The following is a 17,048-nucleotide window of genomic DNA, read 5'->3' on the forward strand; positions in this document are numbered from 1 at the left end:
CTCGGCTCCCGGCCTGGGGAGCCAGAGTGGCTAGGATCCCTCGCAGCTCCGAGGCGGAGATCCGCACACGCTCCAACCCCTCCGCCATCTTCGCCGCTGGTGCTACAGCTGCAGCAACTCCGCCGGCGCCGCGCGCAGCCAGGAAACCACGACGGACGGGCGGCGCGCGCTCACTCACTCCCACCCTTTTCCCCGCCCCCTCCCGCCTGCCCTCCCTCCAACGACGGTGGCCGAACTGGACGGAAAAACTCCAGAACGCGCGTTTGAGGTAGGCGGGAGAGGCGTACGCTGCGCGTGCGCAGACCTGTGGCCGAGGAAGGTGCGCCGCGGCTACAGGTAAGAGTCTCCGGTGAGGCGAAGCAAGGCGAGGTGAGGTAAGGTGTGGTGTGGTGTGAGGCGGGTGTTCGCGGCGGTGACTGCAGGTGCTGTTTGGTGGCCACCCAGGACAATGATGCTGGTGTGGGGCTCGAGCTGGCGGAGACACCCCACAATCCTGCCTTCTCCAGTCATTTTACGCCAGGGTCTCCCGTCACGGGCCCGGACTAGAGTCCTAGGCTTTTGTTGGGGAACCTTAAAGATCTTGTAAGAGTAATCATTATCCCCGTGTTTAAGATAAGGAAACCAAATCCCAGGGAACTGAGGAAGTAAGTTGCCCAGGGGAAGTCTTTTTTTCTTTAAGGCCAAGTTCATCCCCAAACCTTCTGACGTTTAAAAAATATTTTCAGTATGGTTGGCTCTTGCTGAAGAAAGTGGGGTGGAAGTAAATCAGGAGGCGTTACCAGTCGATTTGGGAATTTCTGGATCACTGTGGGTTTTTTAAAAAATTACTTCTTTGGATAAGTTGATTTTTTTATTCCATTTTTAAATTTTAACCAGACCAAAAAACGGGTACTTTGACCGTTTTTGACCATGAGCCTCTATAAAAAACTGATGTGGGGAAACGCCTCCCCAAGGTTCCCTCCCTCTTGAGGCCGCACACCGTCTGTCCATTGACCTCTAAACCCTCAAAGAATACTTACCAATTTTTCTTTGAGCATAAAAGACTTGACCCTAATAGAGGTATTCCTATTATGTGACAGACAACTTCACATCAGAAGGTTAAGCGTAAAGAGAAAAACAAGAACTGTGTGAAAAGATTAAACAGCTCAAAAAAAGGGAAATGACTTGAGTGGCCAGAGCAAAAAGCAACCTTTGCTAACAGATATGAGAGAAATAGGACAAAGTATTTAAAACTAATTCAAAGCCGGGCAGGCAGGCTTTGCCTAGCATTCATTTGTGAATGCTAGGATTACACATTCAGGAGTCTGAGGCAGAGGATTGCAAGCACAAAGCCAGCCCAGGCAATTTAGCAAGACCCTGTCTCAAAATAAAATTTAAAAGGGTTGGAGGTGTGACTCAATGATAGCCTAGCATATTCTGGGTTTAACACCCAGTACTAGGAAAAAAAAAATTAGAAGAAAAAGAAATGAAAAGACAAACATATTTAGGCCTGTTACGTTGAAAGTTTCTGAGTTTAAAGAATTAAAATACCTTTATGTGTTGATGTGTAACAGTATTTATGATGTATCATTAAATGTTTTTCCTTTAAAAATTATTTGTAGAACAATATATATAGTATGGTTCTCTGTGCAGCAAAACCATTTATTATATATGTAAATTTCTATTCTATATGAGCACATCACAAAAGTGTGGAATACATACCAAACATTTTAAAGTGGTTAACTTTGTGAAAGAAAGGGGATTTGATGGTGTACAACGGGGGACAGATGAATTCAGTATCTAAAAATGAAAACTGTACAAGTCACATTTACTGACTTAAATAATAAGTCAATAAATAATAATAATTTAAGTAATTAAACTAGAAATGTATACAAATTAAGAAAAATTCCAGGGCTGGTGGAGTGGCTCAAGTGATAGAGCTCCTAACTAGAAAGCACAAGGCCCTGAGTTCAACCCTCAGTACCACCGAAAATAAAAAAATAAAATAAAATAAATCAGAAAATTTCTAACCATTTGTAACTTTGTTAAACATAAAGTTTTAAATAACTCAAGTCAAAAAAGAACAGCCAGGTGCAATAATATGCACCTGTAGTCCCAGCTACTTGGGAATTTGCAACCCAGTTGGGCAACATAGCAAGACCTCATCTCAGTAAATAAATAAACAAACAAGACTAAGATCATGGGTTCTTTAGAAATTAAGATAATGAAAATATTGCATAACTGAATCCAGGTATATCATTAAAGCAGTATTGGAGAAAATTTGTAGCCATAATGCTTTTATTATTTAATAAACTGGAGCTAGGCGCTGGTGGCTCACACCTGTAATCCTAGCTACTTACGAGATTGAGATCTGGAGGATCAAAATTTGAGGTCAGTCCGGGCAAATAGTTTGTGAGACACCATCTTCAAAATAACTAGAGCAGCTGACAAAGTGGCTCAAGTAGGAGAGCACCTGCCTAGCAAGTATGAGCCCGAGATCAAACCCCAGTACTGCCAAACTTGCAATAAAATATTTTAAACAGTAAAGAAAAAAAACAAGATATTCTCTTAGATGCCTTATAAGCAATTCAAACTTAGTTTATCAAATTTCTGGTTTTTCTCTCAAATACTTATTCACTAGTCTTAAATCTCAGTAAATTAAGCCAGGTGTCTAATCCTAGCACTCAGTAGTCTGTGGCAGAGGATCATAAATTCAAGACCAGCCTGGGCTACATAACAAGACTTTGTCTCCAAAAAAAAAAAAAAAAAACTCAATGAATTATACCACCATCTAAGTCAAAATCCAGGCGTTATCTTTGATACCTCCATCTTCCTCACTCCGCACATTCAATTCACTCCCACTCAGAAATACATTTTTCGGGGGAGAAATGACCCAATCCTTGTATGCACATATGAATAATAAAATAATAAAAAAAAATACATTTTTCTCTTTTTCTCGTTGCTTTTTTTCCTTCTTTCTTTCTTCCATCATTCCCTTTTTTTGCTTGATTTTCCCTCAGGTGCAGAGAATTGAGCCAGTATTTTGTTCACTGCCAACAAGGCCATTCTTACCTTTTTGCTCTTCATTTCAATTCCCACTCATGTTCCATCTCGTCAAACTTGGGTAGTGACTGATGTGTTTGATATGTCCTTGAATATACATGTATCTTTGGATAATATATAATGTTTTACATGTATATGTAACTGATATTATGTTATACATCTCATTTTGTTTCTTTTTCATGTTTCTGTAAATACTTCTATTGCTTGGTACTTCTTAAATGACCTCACACCCTTGGTCACTGATCCTGGGCCAAGATGGGTCAGTCAGAATTCCTTACCAAGAATTTTTTGAACTGAAATTGAGAAAGAACATTCTTCTCCAATGTGGAAGCCATAAAATGTAAAACACAGGAGCTCTCAGCAGCCACGTCTCCTGCCGTATGGAGCAAGCTGGTCTGCAAAGAAAAAGACGCCAACATGCAAAAAGCAGCAGAGGTGAGAAACTGAGCATATCCCAGAAGCTATCAAGTCCCTGGTTCCAGTTGCACCTGAGACTCTATATTCTGCCCTCCCATGGTTTGTTCAACTCTTCCTGGATTCATGGGCCAGTAAATCAGGACTCCCTTATCTTTTGCCTAAGTTAGTTCAAATTGGGTTTCTATCACTTGCAACCAAGATGCCTAATTACAACCTCCAAAATACATCTTTTTTGTGTGTGTGTTTTTTAATTGTGGTAAAATACACATAAAACTTACCATTTTATCCATTTAAATGTATGGTTCTTTAGTTAAATACATTCCTATTGTTGTGCAATCTCCAGAATGCCATACCTATTAAATTCCCTATTCCCCTAACTCCCCAGCCTTGACAACCATTCTTCTATGAATTTGAATTCCGTAGATAATCTCATATAAGTAGAATCAAGCAGTATATGTCTTTTTTGTGACTGGCTTATTTCACTTAGCATAATGTCCTCAGCATTCATCCATATTACACCATATGTCAGAATTTCCTTCTTTTTAAAGCTGAATAATATTCCATTGTATGTACACACCACATTATATATTGTCATTCCTCTGTTCATGGACATTTGGGATGCTTCTATCTTTTTGTTATTATGATTAATACAGCTATATATTTGTATTAGGTATACAAATAACTCTTTGAGACCCTGCTTTCAATTCTTTTGGGTCTTTATCTAATAGTGGAATTGCTAGGTCATATAATTCTATGGCTGATTTTTTGAGGAACCAACATAGCGTTTACTATAGCAGCTGTACCATTTTACATTCCCACTAACAGTGCATAAGGGTTCCAATTTTACTATATACTTGTCAATATTTTCTGATTGTTTTGATTTTTTTAATTGTAACCATGCTCACAGGTGTAAGGTGGTATCTTGTGGTTTTGATTTTATTTCTCTAACAATCAGTGATTTTGAGAATTTTTTTCATGTGCTTTTTAGTCATCTGTGTATCTTATCTGGAGAAATTTCTATTCAAATTCTTTACCCATTTTTTAAATTGGGTTTGTGTTTCCAAAATGCATCTTAAATGTTTTCTAAAAAAAATTCTCAGTTATTTTCTCTAGCGACAACACACTTTCACTCTACCCCAGATTTTTTTTTTTTTTTTTTTTTTTGGTGGCAGTGGGGTTTGAAATCAGGGCCTCATGCTTGCTTGGCAGGAAGGCGCTCTACCACTTGAGCCACTCCGTCAGCCATTTTCAATCTATTTAGAGTATATTCCTTTCCTAATAAACTTTATCACTTTCACTAAAAAAAAAAAAAAAAAAAAAAAGACCCTTTAGCCTTAATGTGGAAAACTGAAATACCTTTCAACTAGACTTCCTGACTCCATTTTTGTATCCTTTTCATCTTTTCATTCACTATAATGTACCCAGAATGATTTTCTAAAAATATAAATTCTAAGACAGGTGTGGTGGCACACACTGGAATCCCAGTGCTCAGGCAGATCACAAGTTCAAAGCCAACCTGGAGATGTGCGTGTGTGTGTATCTGTGTGTGTATTCTAACGTGATTTGCTCAAAATTTAATAGCATTCCATTATTCTTGTAAAAACTGTAGACTCATGGAGTGGCTCAAGTGGCCCTGAGTTCAATCCACAGTACCCCTCCCCCCCCCAAAAAAATAGGTATGGTGATACATATCTATAATCCCAGTACTCAGGAGGCAGAAGCAAGAGGAATGAAAATTCAAGACCAGCCTGGGCTACATAGCAAGACCCATTTCCAAAAAAAAAACAAAAAAAAGGGAGGCTAAGGACATGGCTCAAGTGATAAAAGGCCTGCCTAGCAAGTGTGAAGCCCTGAGTTCAAACCTCAGTACCGCCAAAAAAAAAAAAAAAAAAAAAGAAACCATAAGTCAGTCTCTGATCTGAATCCTGCCAAGTTTACTCTTATCATATCCTTTATGATCACTATTTTCAGACCTATTGCCATCTTTAAGTTACCAGAATATGCCCAGCTCTTTACCTAAGATCTTAAAGTCTTCACATATTGTTCCCTCTACCTGAAACACTTTCTCCTCTACTCCAACTCATTCATCCTATTGATCATAACTTCTGTATAGGCCCTTCCTTAACCTCTTTCCCTGATCTAAGAAAGGCCCCCATTTATAGTACTCTCTCTTAACACACTTCCCTAATAACACCTGTCAAAATTTGTAACTACATGGCACCAGTGAATCATGCCTATAATTTTGAGAGCATTTCAAGGCCAGCCTAGACAAAAAAGTTCATGAGACCTGCCCTCCCCCCACATCTCAGCCAACAAAAGCTGGGTGTGGTGGTGTGCACCTGTCATCCCAACTACAAAGGAGGCACAACTTAGGGCTTTGTGCTTGCAGAGCAGGCACACTACCCCTGACACTTCCAGCCTGAGGGAGGCGTGAAAGATCAAGGTCCAGGCTGGCCAGGGTATAACCTCAAGACCCTGTTTGAGAAATAACAGAAAGACAGGCACCAGTGGCTCACACATGCAATCCCAGCTACTAAGGAGGATCACAGTTCGAAGCTGGCCAGGGCAAATAGTTCACAAAGTCCTATCTCAAACATACCCATCACAAAAAAGGTGATGGAGTGGCTCAAGGTGTAGCCTGTGAGTTCAAACCCCAGTACACAAGAAAAGGAAAAATAACACAAAAAGGTTAGGGACATGGCTCAAGTGGGTCAGCACCTTCCTAGCAACAAGTGTGAAGCCATGAGTTAAAACCCCAATACTGTGAAAAAAATTATACATATTTATATGCATGTATTTATACATTATTATACATCTGCCACTAGATTGTAAGCTTTATGAAGACAGGGACAAATCTATTTATCTAACTATATCTCAAACTAACATATAGAACGTACTTAATATTTGTTGACACCTAGTCACCATCTAAGGTCTATTTCTTGTCCCAGTCATATACAAGTTACTTGGCATTTTGTTTGTTTAGCTCCATGGTCAGTAGTAAAGCCACATGTTAGGCTGATTCAAATGATGCCAAGGAGCTAAATGCCTTAGAACTAGTGTGAGATAAAATGATAAATTGGAAACTGGAAATTTCATATACTTAAAAAAATTGAGTTTGTAAAAAACTTTCTTTTGGCATCAAATGTTTACATTCATAAAATTTAAGATGTTGACAGTTTCCCGTAAGAAGCTCAATTTACAAGGTTTTTATTTGTTTTGTCTCAGAGTATGATATTAAGGGAGGGAAAATGTGGACGTGTATATTATGTTTGCAGAGGCACTGAATACCCAAAACAGGATCGCTTCCCAGGAAAGTGGGTACTTGGGGTTGGTAAGGATAGGGATAGAAGATGATTGTGTTCTATTCAGCTTAGAGCCATGTATTGAGGTACACTTTGTTTTTTCCTGTCTTAGAAGATATATTTAGCACTAAGGGCTTGAGCCCTGATTTTTAGAACTTTAACAGGACTGATTGAACATGGTACAATGACTACTTTGGAGCCATACAATGAATGTTTTAAAAGTTACCCTGAAGAAACCTTAGAATTGAACGTGTTTGTTTTTCCTGTGCTGGGGATCCAGTCCAGGGCTTTATGCCTGCTAGGCAAGGGATCCAACTCAAGATCCTCCTTCCTCAGCCTCTCGTGCTGGGTGGGATTACATGCCTGTATCAATATGCCCAGACCTTAATTGGCTCTTAATTAGCATCTTACAATAGTTTAATAGATTTAGATAGTGATTCTTAACCATCAAGAGAAAATTTAAACATTAATGTATGTTTTTCTTTGCATTAATTTGTATAAATCACATTCTTAAATGTGATGGCAGTATGTGAACGGGATGACTGTAGAGGTTCTCAGTCATTTCCTGCAGGGGTGTTGTCTTAACTCAGTCTCACATTTGACCTGCTGAGAGTGGAGAATATGAATGGACCGGTTTTGCTAAGCACTGTATCCTGAGAAATCATTCTCAACTTTGGAAGTTAAGCATTTTAGGAAGCTGACTATACCTCTGGGGAAATTCAGTATTTTAACTCCATTCTTTCACTAATAGAATCTACTTAGCAGCCACACATACCAACTACATCAGGGTCAGTTCTAAGCACAGTGTAGTTAATCTTCGAACTTAGAAGGGGTTGGTCCTGTCAGCACCATTTTGCAGATGAAAAGGCTGACTTACCCAAGATACCAGCTACTAGTTGAACTGAAATTCAACTAGGAAACTGGTTTTCAGTCTTCTCTTCACCACCGTGTATTGTGCTGCTTTGTTTTGAGCAAACTCCTATTTACAAGAAAAACAAGATTAGGAACCAAAATACTAATTCTTATTCAATATGGACTAGGTACATATAAATACCATATTCTTCAATTAGATAGGAGAAATAAGTTCTAATATTCTACAACATAGAGTGACTGTAGTTCACAACTTATTTTATATTTTATAAAGAACTGGGAGAGGAGTCTGGAGCTCCCCAACACAAGTGTTTAAGGAGAGGGAAATGTTAATTGTCCTTATTGGGTCATCACAGATTGTTTTATGTGTAGAGAATTATACTGTACCCCATAAATTTGTAAAGTTATGTATCAATTAAAACACTATATGCTTTGCTCCAGTACTTTACTCTGTGCCGTGATTACCTGTAACCTACACAGTAAACCTCATTCAACACCTTTTTTTCTTTTGTTATTGGAGATTGAACTCAGGACCTTGTGCATGCTAGGTTGTTCTACTTTTGGGGGAGGAAGGGAGGTATCTTGCTGTGCAGCTCAGTCTGCCTTTGAACTCACGATCCTTCTGAGTGTTGGGATTACAGGTGTGCGCCACCATGCCTGAGCAACATTTTTTATACTTAGGACACAGCAGGTAATTACTTCGTGGGTCAGCACATAACTGACACGTCTTCTAACTTTAGCCAAGTTACTCAACATCTCAGCCTCACCTTGAGGGCTGAAATCCTTCCCCCTCTTTCATAAAATTCCGAGGAAATTAAAATTCACATGTGTAAATACTTTATAAAGACAAATGATACTTCTAGAATGGTGGTGTCAGGAGTTCTGCATGCTCATTCTCCATTGAAATGAGCCTAAATGAATGGTGAAAATAATAAATCTTTTTTTTTTAAGTCCTGGGATACAGCAACCAAAGATTTTTAAAAATTTACTAGCATAAGAGGTCTGGTAGAGATGAACCAATTTGGGTTGTAATACACGTGTATGGAAATAATGCTAGGAATCTATGTATACCTGTCTTTATCTCAAGCTAGCAAAAATGCTGTCTTTCTTATTATCTCTTTTCTCTCCAACAAAATTGGAGAAGAGGGCAGAACAGGTTCTGCCTGGAAGTGTGGGGGGAAGGGGAAGGTGGAGACAGGGGGCATACTCGGGAGAGATGGCCCAAACAATGTGTATACATATGAATAAATGTATAAACAATTTAAAAAATTTTAAATCTAAAAATATATATATATTTGTTGACAGGAAAAAATGAACAAACCAGATATGGAGGCTATTTTGAAATATTAATATATACAACTTTATACTAATACATTTGAAATTTTAGGTTATTTTGTCAAAAAATTATTACTGGGGCTAGGGCTATAGCTCAGTGGAAGCTACTGAAATCAATTCATGAGAAGGTAGAAAATTCAAAGAATTTTCTGAATTATATTTATAAGGTAAAGTATTAGAGGGTTTGGTTTTTTTTGGTGGTACTGGGGTTTGAACTCAGGGCCTTGAGCTTGCAAGATAGGTACCCTACACTATTTGAGTCAAGACCCCAGCCAAGTTTTCTTTAAAAGGGTGAGGAGGGCTGGGGTATAGAGCACTACTGTAGCATTCATGAAGCCCTGGGTTCAATCCCCAGCACTGCAAAATGCAAAATAACAACAACAAAAAAAAAGATTAGAAAGCAGGTGTACATTCCTTTCTTCAAGCCACAGTTAGGCTAGGCTTTCGTGGCTCACGCTTGTAGTCCTAGCTACTTAGGAGGCTGAGGTGGAGATAACTTTGCTTTGAGGCCAGCCCAGGCAAATAGTTCAAGACACCCCCCCACCATCACCGCCGTCTCCAAAATAACCAGAGCAAAAATGGGCTGAAGGTGTGGCTCAAGCAGTAGAGTACCTGCTTTGCAAGTACAAAGCCCTGAATTCAAACCCCAGTCCCACCAAAAAAAGAAAAAAACTGGTTCAGATGTAAGTGAAGTGACTCAAGATAATAAAGTTAAGAGTCATAGGACTTGGAAAGAAGTACTAGGAAAAGGCCAAGGCAGGAAGATTTCAAGGTCTCCTGGGCTATATAGCAAGACCCTGTATTTTAAAAAAAAAAAGAAAAGAAAAAGCTAATAGGAATAATGCTCTTCATCATTTTAGGTTTTTTTGGCAACACTGCAGTTTGAACTCAGGGCCTCATCCTTGCTAAGCAGGTGCTCTTACCCCCATGAGCCACTGTGCCAGCCCCTTTTTATGGTGGGTTTTTTCGATAGGGTCTCAAGAACTGGCTTTGAATCAAAATTCTCCTAATCTCTGCCTCCTGAGTAGCTAGAATTACAGGTCTGTGCCACCAGCACCTGGCAAGGTATTATTTGAATGCTACATTAAATCATATCTGAAGCTAGAAAAAAATTTTTTTAAGGGTGAGGAGAAACAACTATAAAACAAAGCTGAGGCTGAGGGTTTTGCCTGGGTTCCACCAGCACTACTACTCCCTTCCTTCCCCCACCAAAAAAAAACAAGATAATCTAAGAAATTGTCCTATTACATGATAAGTAATTACTAGTTTACATTAACATATTATTAAGTAATTTTAAAATCTAATGGTAAAAATACCTCAAATACAAAAGTAGATCATACTTTGGAATAAATTTAATCAGATACATATGAGACATAAAACTTTACTAAGAAATCTAAAAATGACTCCTAAATTAAAAGACACCCATGTTTATGGAAAGACTCAGTATTTTTTCTTTTATTTCAGCAGTACTGGGCTTTGAACTGAGGTCCTCACACTTACTGGGCAGACAGACACTAGCACTTTAGCCACTCTGCCAGCCCAAGACTTTTCAAGTGTCAATCATTCATTTATAAATCTTACAATGGAATTTCTGGCAACCTTGTTAAAGGAATTCTAAAATTTACTTGGAAGAATTCATCTACGAGAAAAGCCAACAAATTTTAGAATGAGTAATCAAGAACTTAATACAATGCATAATTGGAAGGTTAGGGATGTAGTTCAGTGATAAGAGTGCTTAGTTAGCAGGCACAAGGCCCTGAGTTTGATTCCCAGTATTACAAACAACAACAAAAATGTATACCTACAAAAAGAATCGACAGTCTATCAATGGAACAAAATACAAAAGCCTCAAGCATTAATAGAAATTTAATTTTTTTGATAAATGTGGCATTTCAAGAGCTGGGCCTGGTGGCTCAAGTCTGTTATCCTAGCTATTTGGGAGGGGTGACAACTCAAGGATAGCCTGGGCAAAAACAGGATCCTCCCATTTCAATCACGCTGGGAGTTAATACATACCTGTCATCCCAGCTACATAGGGAAGCATAACAGGAGGACCAGGTCCAGGCCAACCCAGGCATAAAGCAAGACCCTATCTCAAAAATAACCAAAGCAAAAGGGACTGGCAGTGTGGTTCAAGTGGTAGAGCACCTGCTTAGCAAGGCCCTGAGTTCAAACCCCCAGTACCACAAAAAAAAAAATTCACAAAAGAACAGAACATATACAGAATAAATGCTCAATCATAGTAATATAAAATACTAGACAATTTGACAGATAAAAATGATATAATAAGGATAAAGGCAAATGGACATCCTTTGGAAACTGCTGGTGTAGTATAAATTGATATAATCTACAAGTCTTCTGGGAATCATTTTGGCAGTGGGTATCAAATATCTCATGCCCTATATTCTGCACAAAGAAGGCATTTCAGACTCCTTAGAAGTGTGCATGAGTGTGTGGCTTTTTCTTTTCTTTTTTTTTTTTTTTTTTTTTGCAGTACCAAGATTTGAACTACACCTTGAGTCACTCCACCAGCCTTTTTTTTGTGTTGGGTTTTTTCAATAGGGTCTCATGAACTATTTTGCCAGGACTGGCTTCGAACCACAATCCTCCTGATCTCTGCTTCCTGAGTAGCTAGGATTATAGGTGTGAGCCATTGGCACCTGCTTTTGTTTTGTTTTTTTTGGTTTTTTGTTTTTTTCTTTTTTGTGGTACCAGGGATTGAACTCAGGACCTCATGAATACGAGGCAAACACTAAACCACTGAGCTATATCTCCAGCCCCTTTTGTTTTGTTTTTAGTTTGTTTTGTTTTGTTTGAGATAAGAGTTTGACTATGTAGCCCTGGCTGCCCTTGGACTCTTGGTCTTCCTGCCCTAGCCTCCCAAGAGCTAGGATTACAGACATGTGCCACCATTCATGGCTGTTAATTTAAAATAAAAATTTAAGCCAAGTACAATGTTCATGCCTATAGTCCCAGCATCCAGGAGACTGGGGCAGGAGACTCCCTTAAGCCCATGAGTTCAAGACCAGCCCCAATAACCTAGTGAGCTGTCTCACAAAAAAACTTATAGCAGATTTTGAACTCAATTCATTCAAGCAGTTTTACAACAATGATGAAAAGGTGCAAACCAGTGGCAATGCCAAGACAAGAATGGTATGAGTTGGAGAGTGAGCTTGAGCATCCATAAGCACCAGAAAACCTACTTCAGCTTCACCAGAAAACTTACTTCAGCTTCAAGATAAGTCCCTTGCACAGAAATTCTGTAATTTTAATAATTTAGACAGTTCCAATAGCACTACAGGCCTCAGGTCTATTCTCCAGTATTATAAAATCTTTTCAATGAACACCTTGTCTCAGATTTTGCTTTGACCTCTTTTTATTCCTGGATTTCAGAACCATGTGTGCTCAGTACTGCATCTCCTTTGCCGATGTTGAAAAAGCTCATATCAACATTCGAGATTATATCCACCTCACACCAGTGCTAACAAGCTCCATTTTGAATCAAGTAGCAGGGCGCAATCTTTTCTTCAAGTGTGAACTCTTTCAGAAAACTGGATCTTTTAAGGTAAAAATTCCCCTTCTTAATGTATCATGTATGTTTTCCAACCCCTTTAACATGTAAATTTAATCCTCCAGAACAGGAACAGCCAGTGAGGTAGCTTGCAGTAAATTAACACCTTTTTGCAGTTGGGAAAAAAAAAAAGTTTGAAGAAATTTCCTTTTCAAGTACTGGTCACTGGGCTGGTGGGGTGGCTCAAGTTGCACCTGCCTAGCAAGCATGAGGCCCTGAGTTCAAATGCCAGTGCCAGGAAAAAAACCTCACACTCAAATCCTGGTTACCTAGCATCATAGTATTGATAAACCACTTTTACATACTCTAAAAATTCCTTATAATTAAAGTTACATATTTATACATAAATATGTATTATTGCCGGGTGCCCGTGGCTCATGCCTATAATCCTAACTACTCAGGAGACAGAGATCAGGAGGACTGTAGTTCAAGGCCAGCCTGAACAAATAGTTTGCAAGACCCTATCTTGAAAATACCCAATACAAAAGAAAGGGTTGCTGGAGTGGCTCAAGGTGTAGGCTTTGATTTCAAACCCCAATACTGAAAGAACAAAAAAATAAAAGGCAGAGATTAGTTCAAAGCCATCCCCAGGGATATAGTTCAAGAGACTGTATCTCGAAAAAAACAATCAGAAAAAAAGGGCTGGCAGTGGCTCAAACTGTAAGAGCGCCTGCCTAGCAAGCATGAGTCCCTGAGTTCAAATGCAGTGCTGCACCTCCCCATCCCTTTCCCAAAAAAAAAAAAAAAAGCTTTCTGGTGACACAGGACAGGTCTGTAATTCTAGCACTTGAGAGGCTGAGGCAGGACAATCATAAGTTCAAGGTCAGCTTGAATGTACATAGCAAGATTCTGTCTCAAAACCAAACATAAAAGGAAGCTTTCAACTCAGAAGGCAGAGACCAGGAAGATCACGGTATCTCAAGACCCTATCTCGAAAATACTGAACACAAAAGAGGGCTGGTGTAGTAGTTCAAGTGTTGGAGCACCTGCCTGGCGCCAAAAAAATTTTATTTTATTTTTTTTGGCAGCATTGGGGTTTGAACTCAGGGCCTTATATTTGCAAGGCAGGTCCTCTTACCCCTTAAACCACTCCACCAGCCTCCCCAAATTTTTTTTTTAAATTAAACATTTGTAAATAGTTACACTAAGCTATGGTTTATTTATTATTGAAGAAAAATATTCTAATTTAATGTAGCTTAATTATGGCATTTATAAAGTTTACAGTCATGTACAATGTCCTTGACCTTTACATTTACTCACTATTCACTCACCCAGAGCAAACCAGTTCTATAAGCTACACTCATGTTAAGTGTACACTTAACAGTGTACACCTGTAGGTGTGTCATTTTTTAGCTTTATACCTTATTTTTATTAGCCTTTTCCTGTGTTTATATACACAAATACCACTGTGTTGTAATTGCTAACACTATTGTTTAGTACAGTAGCATGCTGTATAGGTTTGTAGCCTAAGTATAACAGGTTATACCTAAGTAGCCTAGGTGTATAGTATGCTGAGTTTGTGTAAGTACACTCTATAGTGTTTGCAGAACAAAATCACCTCATGATACATTTCTTAGATCATGTCGCCACGGTTCAGCGATGCACAACTGTACAATGAGTTTACCACCCTTCTTTTCCAGATTCGTGGTGCCCTTAATGCTATCAGAGTCTTAACACCTGCCACTTTAAAAGGGAAACCCAAAGCTGTTGTTACTCACAGCAGTGGAAATCATGGCCAGGCTCTCACCTATGCTGCCAAACTAGAAGGTACTGAATTAATTTCTCACGGTACTGGGGAGGATCAACTGAGAGAAGCAGAAAAGTATCAGTGAGAGTAGAATTACCTGTGGGAATTTCTAAAGAAGTCCTTAGTTGATTACAAGAAAAATGAAATGTAAGTTTTTACCCTGAGTTCTCCTGACTTGTACTAACTAAACATATTTTTTCCCCTACCAGGGATTCCTGCTTATATTGTGGTGCCCCAAACAGCTCCCAACTGTAAGAAATTGGCAATACAAGCCTATGGAGCCTCTATAGTATATAGTGAACAGAGTGATGAGGTAAGGAGAAAGCAGGGTTCAGTACCACCTTAACAGGCTCATTTGACCAACTGTTCTTCCTACCTTACTGGATGCTCTTAGTCTCCTTTGTTTCCTCATCATCCCTCAAGTGTTAGCATGCCCAATCTTTTCTCTATCTACTCATTCAGCTGATAACATTAGTTTTAGTTTAAAACATCACCTATTCTCAACAAGTCCAGCCCTAAACTCTCCCCTTAATTTCAGACTTCTATACCCAACAGCTACCAAACTTTCCTAGTTGGATGTCTTTTAATCTAAATTTTTTGGCAGTATTGGGGTTTGAATTCAAAACCTCCTGCTTGCTAGGCCAGTACTCCATTGGTGTGTCTCTTTTTTTTTTTTTGGCAGCACTGGGGTTTGAACTGAGGACCTCACGCATGCAAAGTAGGCAACTCTTAATGCTTGAGCCACTTTACAGCCTTTTTCTGTGCTGAGTATTTTCAAGATAGGGTCTCACAAACTATTTTTCCCAGGCTGGCTTCAAACCACAGTCCTCCTGGTATCTCTGCCTCCCAAGTAGTTAGGATAATAGGTATGAGCCACTGGCACCCAGCTTCTACTTGGATGTTTCTAGTGGCGTTTCAAAGTTACTATGTCTAAAATCAAACTCTGGATCTTACTCCCCAATTTCTCCCTTTCTAGTCTTTCTCATCTCAGTAAATGGCAACACTTATCCTTCTAGTTGCTCAAGCAAAAAAAATTTTGCTAGCCCTTTCACACCCCACATCCAAATCTATCCTTTCAAAATATTTCCATAATCCAACTACCATTACCACCCTGACTGAAACCAACACTAAGTATCACCTAGACTCAGCAGCCTAACTGGTCTCTGCTTGCATCCTCACTCACTACAGTCTGTTTTCAAAAGCAATCAATAAGTTATAATTTGTCTTGGACTGGAGGTGTGGCTCAAGCAGTAGAGCACCTGTTTTGCAAGTGTGAAGCCCTGAGTTCAAACTCCAGTCCCACCAAAAACAACTTGTCTCTTCTCAATCTCATACATAGTGAAACCAAAGTTTTTTGTTTTATTTTTGGCCCTAGCATTTGAAAAGCTCTACTTCTTGAGCCACACCTCCAGTCCATTTGCTGTGACTATTTTGGAGGTGGGATCTTGATAACTATTTTCCTGGTCTGGCCTTGAACCATGATCACCCCAATCTCAGCCTCCAAATGGCTAGGATTACAGGTGTGAACCACCAGCACCTGTCAATTTTTGTTTTGTTTTTATGGTACTGGGATGGAGCCGAGGGTCTTGTGCATGCCAAGCAGTCTATCACTGAGCTATATCCCTAGGCAACCAAAGTACTTCTATTCATCCAAGACATGGATGAACTAGTTCATGCGTCTTTATTTTTTGTTTTCTGCTTGCTATTTTACTTATTTACTCATTTTTGGTGGGACTGGGGTTTGAACTCAGAACTTTGCACTTGCAAAGGAGGCACTCTACTACTTGAACCACACTTTCCCATTACTATCTTTTTGACCTCATCTCATCTGTTATTCTGCTGGAAACATTTCATGCCAGTCACACCAACTTCTTAGCAGTTCCTCAGAAAGAACAACCACTCTTGCCTTATAGTCTTTCTACCTACGACCACCTTCTTTCAATATTCTTCCAGAATCAATAGTATTTGTTCATATCTGTAATTTGTCACATTATCAGAGGCTCTTCCTGATCAGTCCATATAGGACAAATTCTTCCACTTTGCTCCAAAATACTTAAACATGGTATCAGAAATTTACTTATATCCCACCCCTAAGAATATAACCCTCTTAAAGGCAGGATGTTTTGTCTACTGCCACATCTATCCTCACTGACCAAATCTGAAAAACAGTTAAATTGTCAATAAAGGTGTTAATTATTAAGTCAAATTTTTTGAGAATTGTGTTAAATGAAGTAAACCAAATTAATGTTATTTCAGTCCAGAGAAAAGGTTACAAAAAGAATTATGGAAGAAACAGAAGGCATCATGGTACATCCCAACCAGGAGCCGGCAGTGATAGCTGGGCAAGGGACAATTGCACTGGAAGTGTTGAATCAGGTAAAACAGCCTAATTAGTTCTTCCTATTTAGCTACTGCGAAAGCTGTTTGGCTGTAGATTCAATTTTATATGTACATATAAAACTGCTCATTAATTAGTCTATTTATATTTTTACCAAAGGTTCCCTTGGTAGATGCACTGGTGGTGCCTGTAGGGGGAGGAGGAATGGCTGCTGGAATAGCAATTACAGTTAAGGTGAGAAAACAGCTTCTGAAGGACTTCCTGTTTTAGGCACATTTATTTGCTTTTTAGTGCACTGAAGGTATGTGTTCAACATTCCCTGCAACTGCCATTCCTTCCCATCATCTCTTGAAACTCTAGAAGGAAGGCCCATCTTTGTCTTGACAACTTTATAGCGCAAAAGCAGTTACATAGTAAGCAGCATTC

At 39.1% G+C, this 17,048-nt stretch overlaps 2 protein-coding genes across 8 annotated transcripts in view; one reads left to right on the forward strand and one right to left on the reverse strand.

Annotated features, from left to right (window-relative positions):
• Window positions 1-17,048, reverse strand: part of Smg6 (SMG6 nonsense mediated mRNA decay factor) — a 266,332-nt gene that overhangs the window by 228,454 nt on the left and 20,830 nt on the right. Inside the window, exon 1 of one of the 2 annotated variants that reach the window (XM_074046588.1) lies at window positions 1-194. The exons of the other annotated variant lie outside the window; for it this stretch is intronic. Coding sequence (XP_073902689.1) covers window positions 1-88 — 88 coding nt within the window. The 5' untranslated portion in view covers window positions 89-194. Of the gene's footprint in view, window positions 195-17,048 lie in introns of those variants that run through there. 2 annotated transcript variants of the gene reach the window in all.
• Window positions 181-17,048, forward strand: part of Srr (serine racemase) — a 17,816-nt gene continuing 948 nt past the window's right edge. Inside the window, exons 1-7 of one of the 6 annotated variants that reach the window (XM_074046611.1) lie at window positions 181-336; window positions 3,298-3,477; window positions 12,360-12,531; window positions 14,178-14,304; window positions 14,494-14,597; window positions 16,541-16,660; window positions 16,782-16,856. In XM_074046611.1, the coding sequence (XP_073902712.1) occupies window positions 12,364-12,531; window positions 14,178-14,304; window positions 14,494-14,597; window positions 16,541-16,660; window positions 16,782-16,856 (594 nt within the window). In that variant the 5' untranslated portion in view covers window positions 181-336; window positions 3,298-3,477; window positions 12,360-12,363. The other 5 variants (XM_074046613.1, XM_074046614.1, XM_074046616.1 and 2 more) reach the window with 5 other exon arrangements.

This window comes from Castor canadensis, chromosome 11 (assembly GCF_047511655.1).
Source record: "Castor canadensis chromosome 11, mCasCan1.hap1v2, whole genome shotgun sequence".
Lineage (NCBI taxonomy): Eukaryota > Metazoa > Chordata > Mammalia > Rodentia > Castoridae > Castor > Castor canadensis.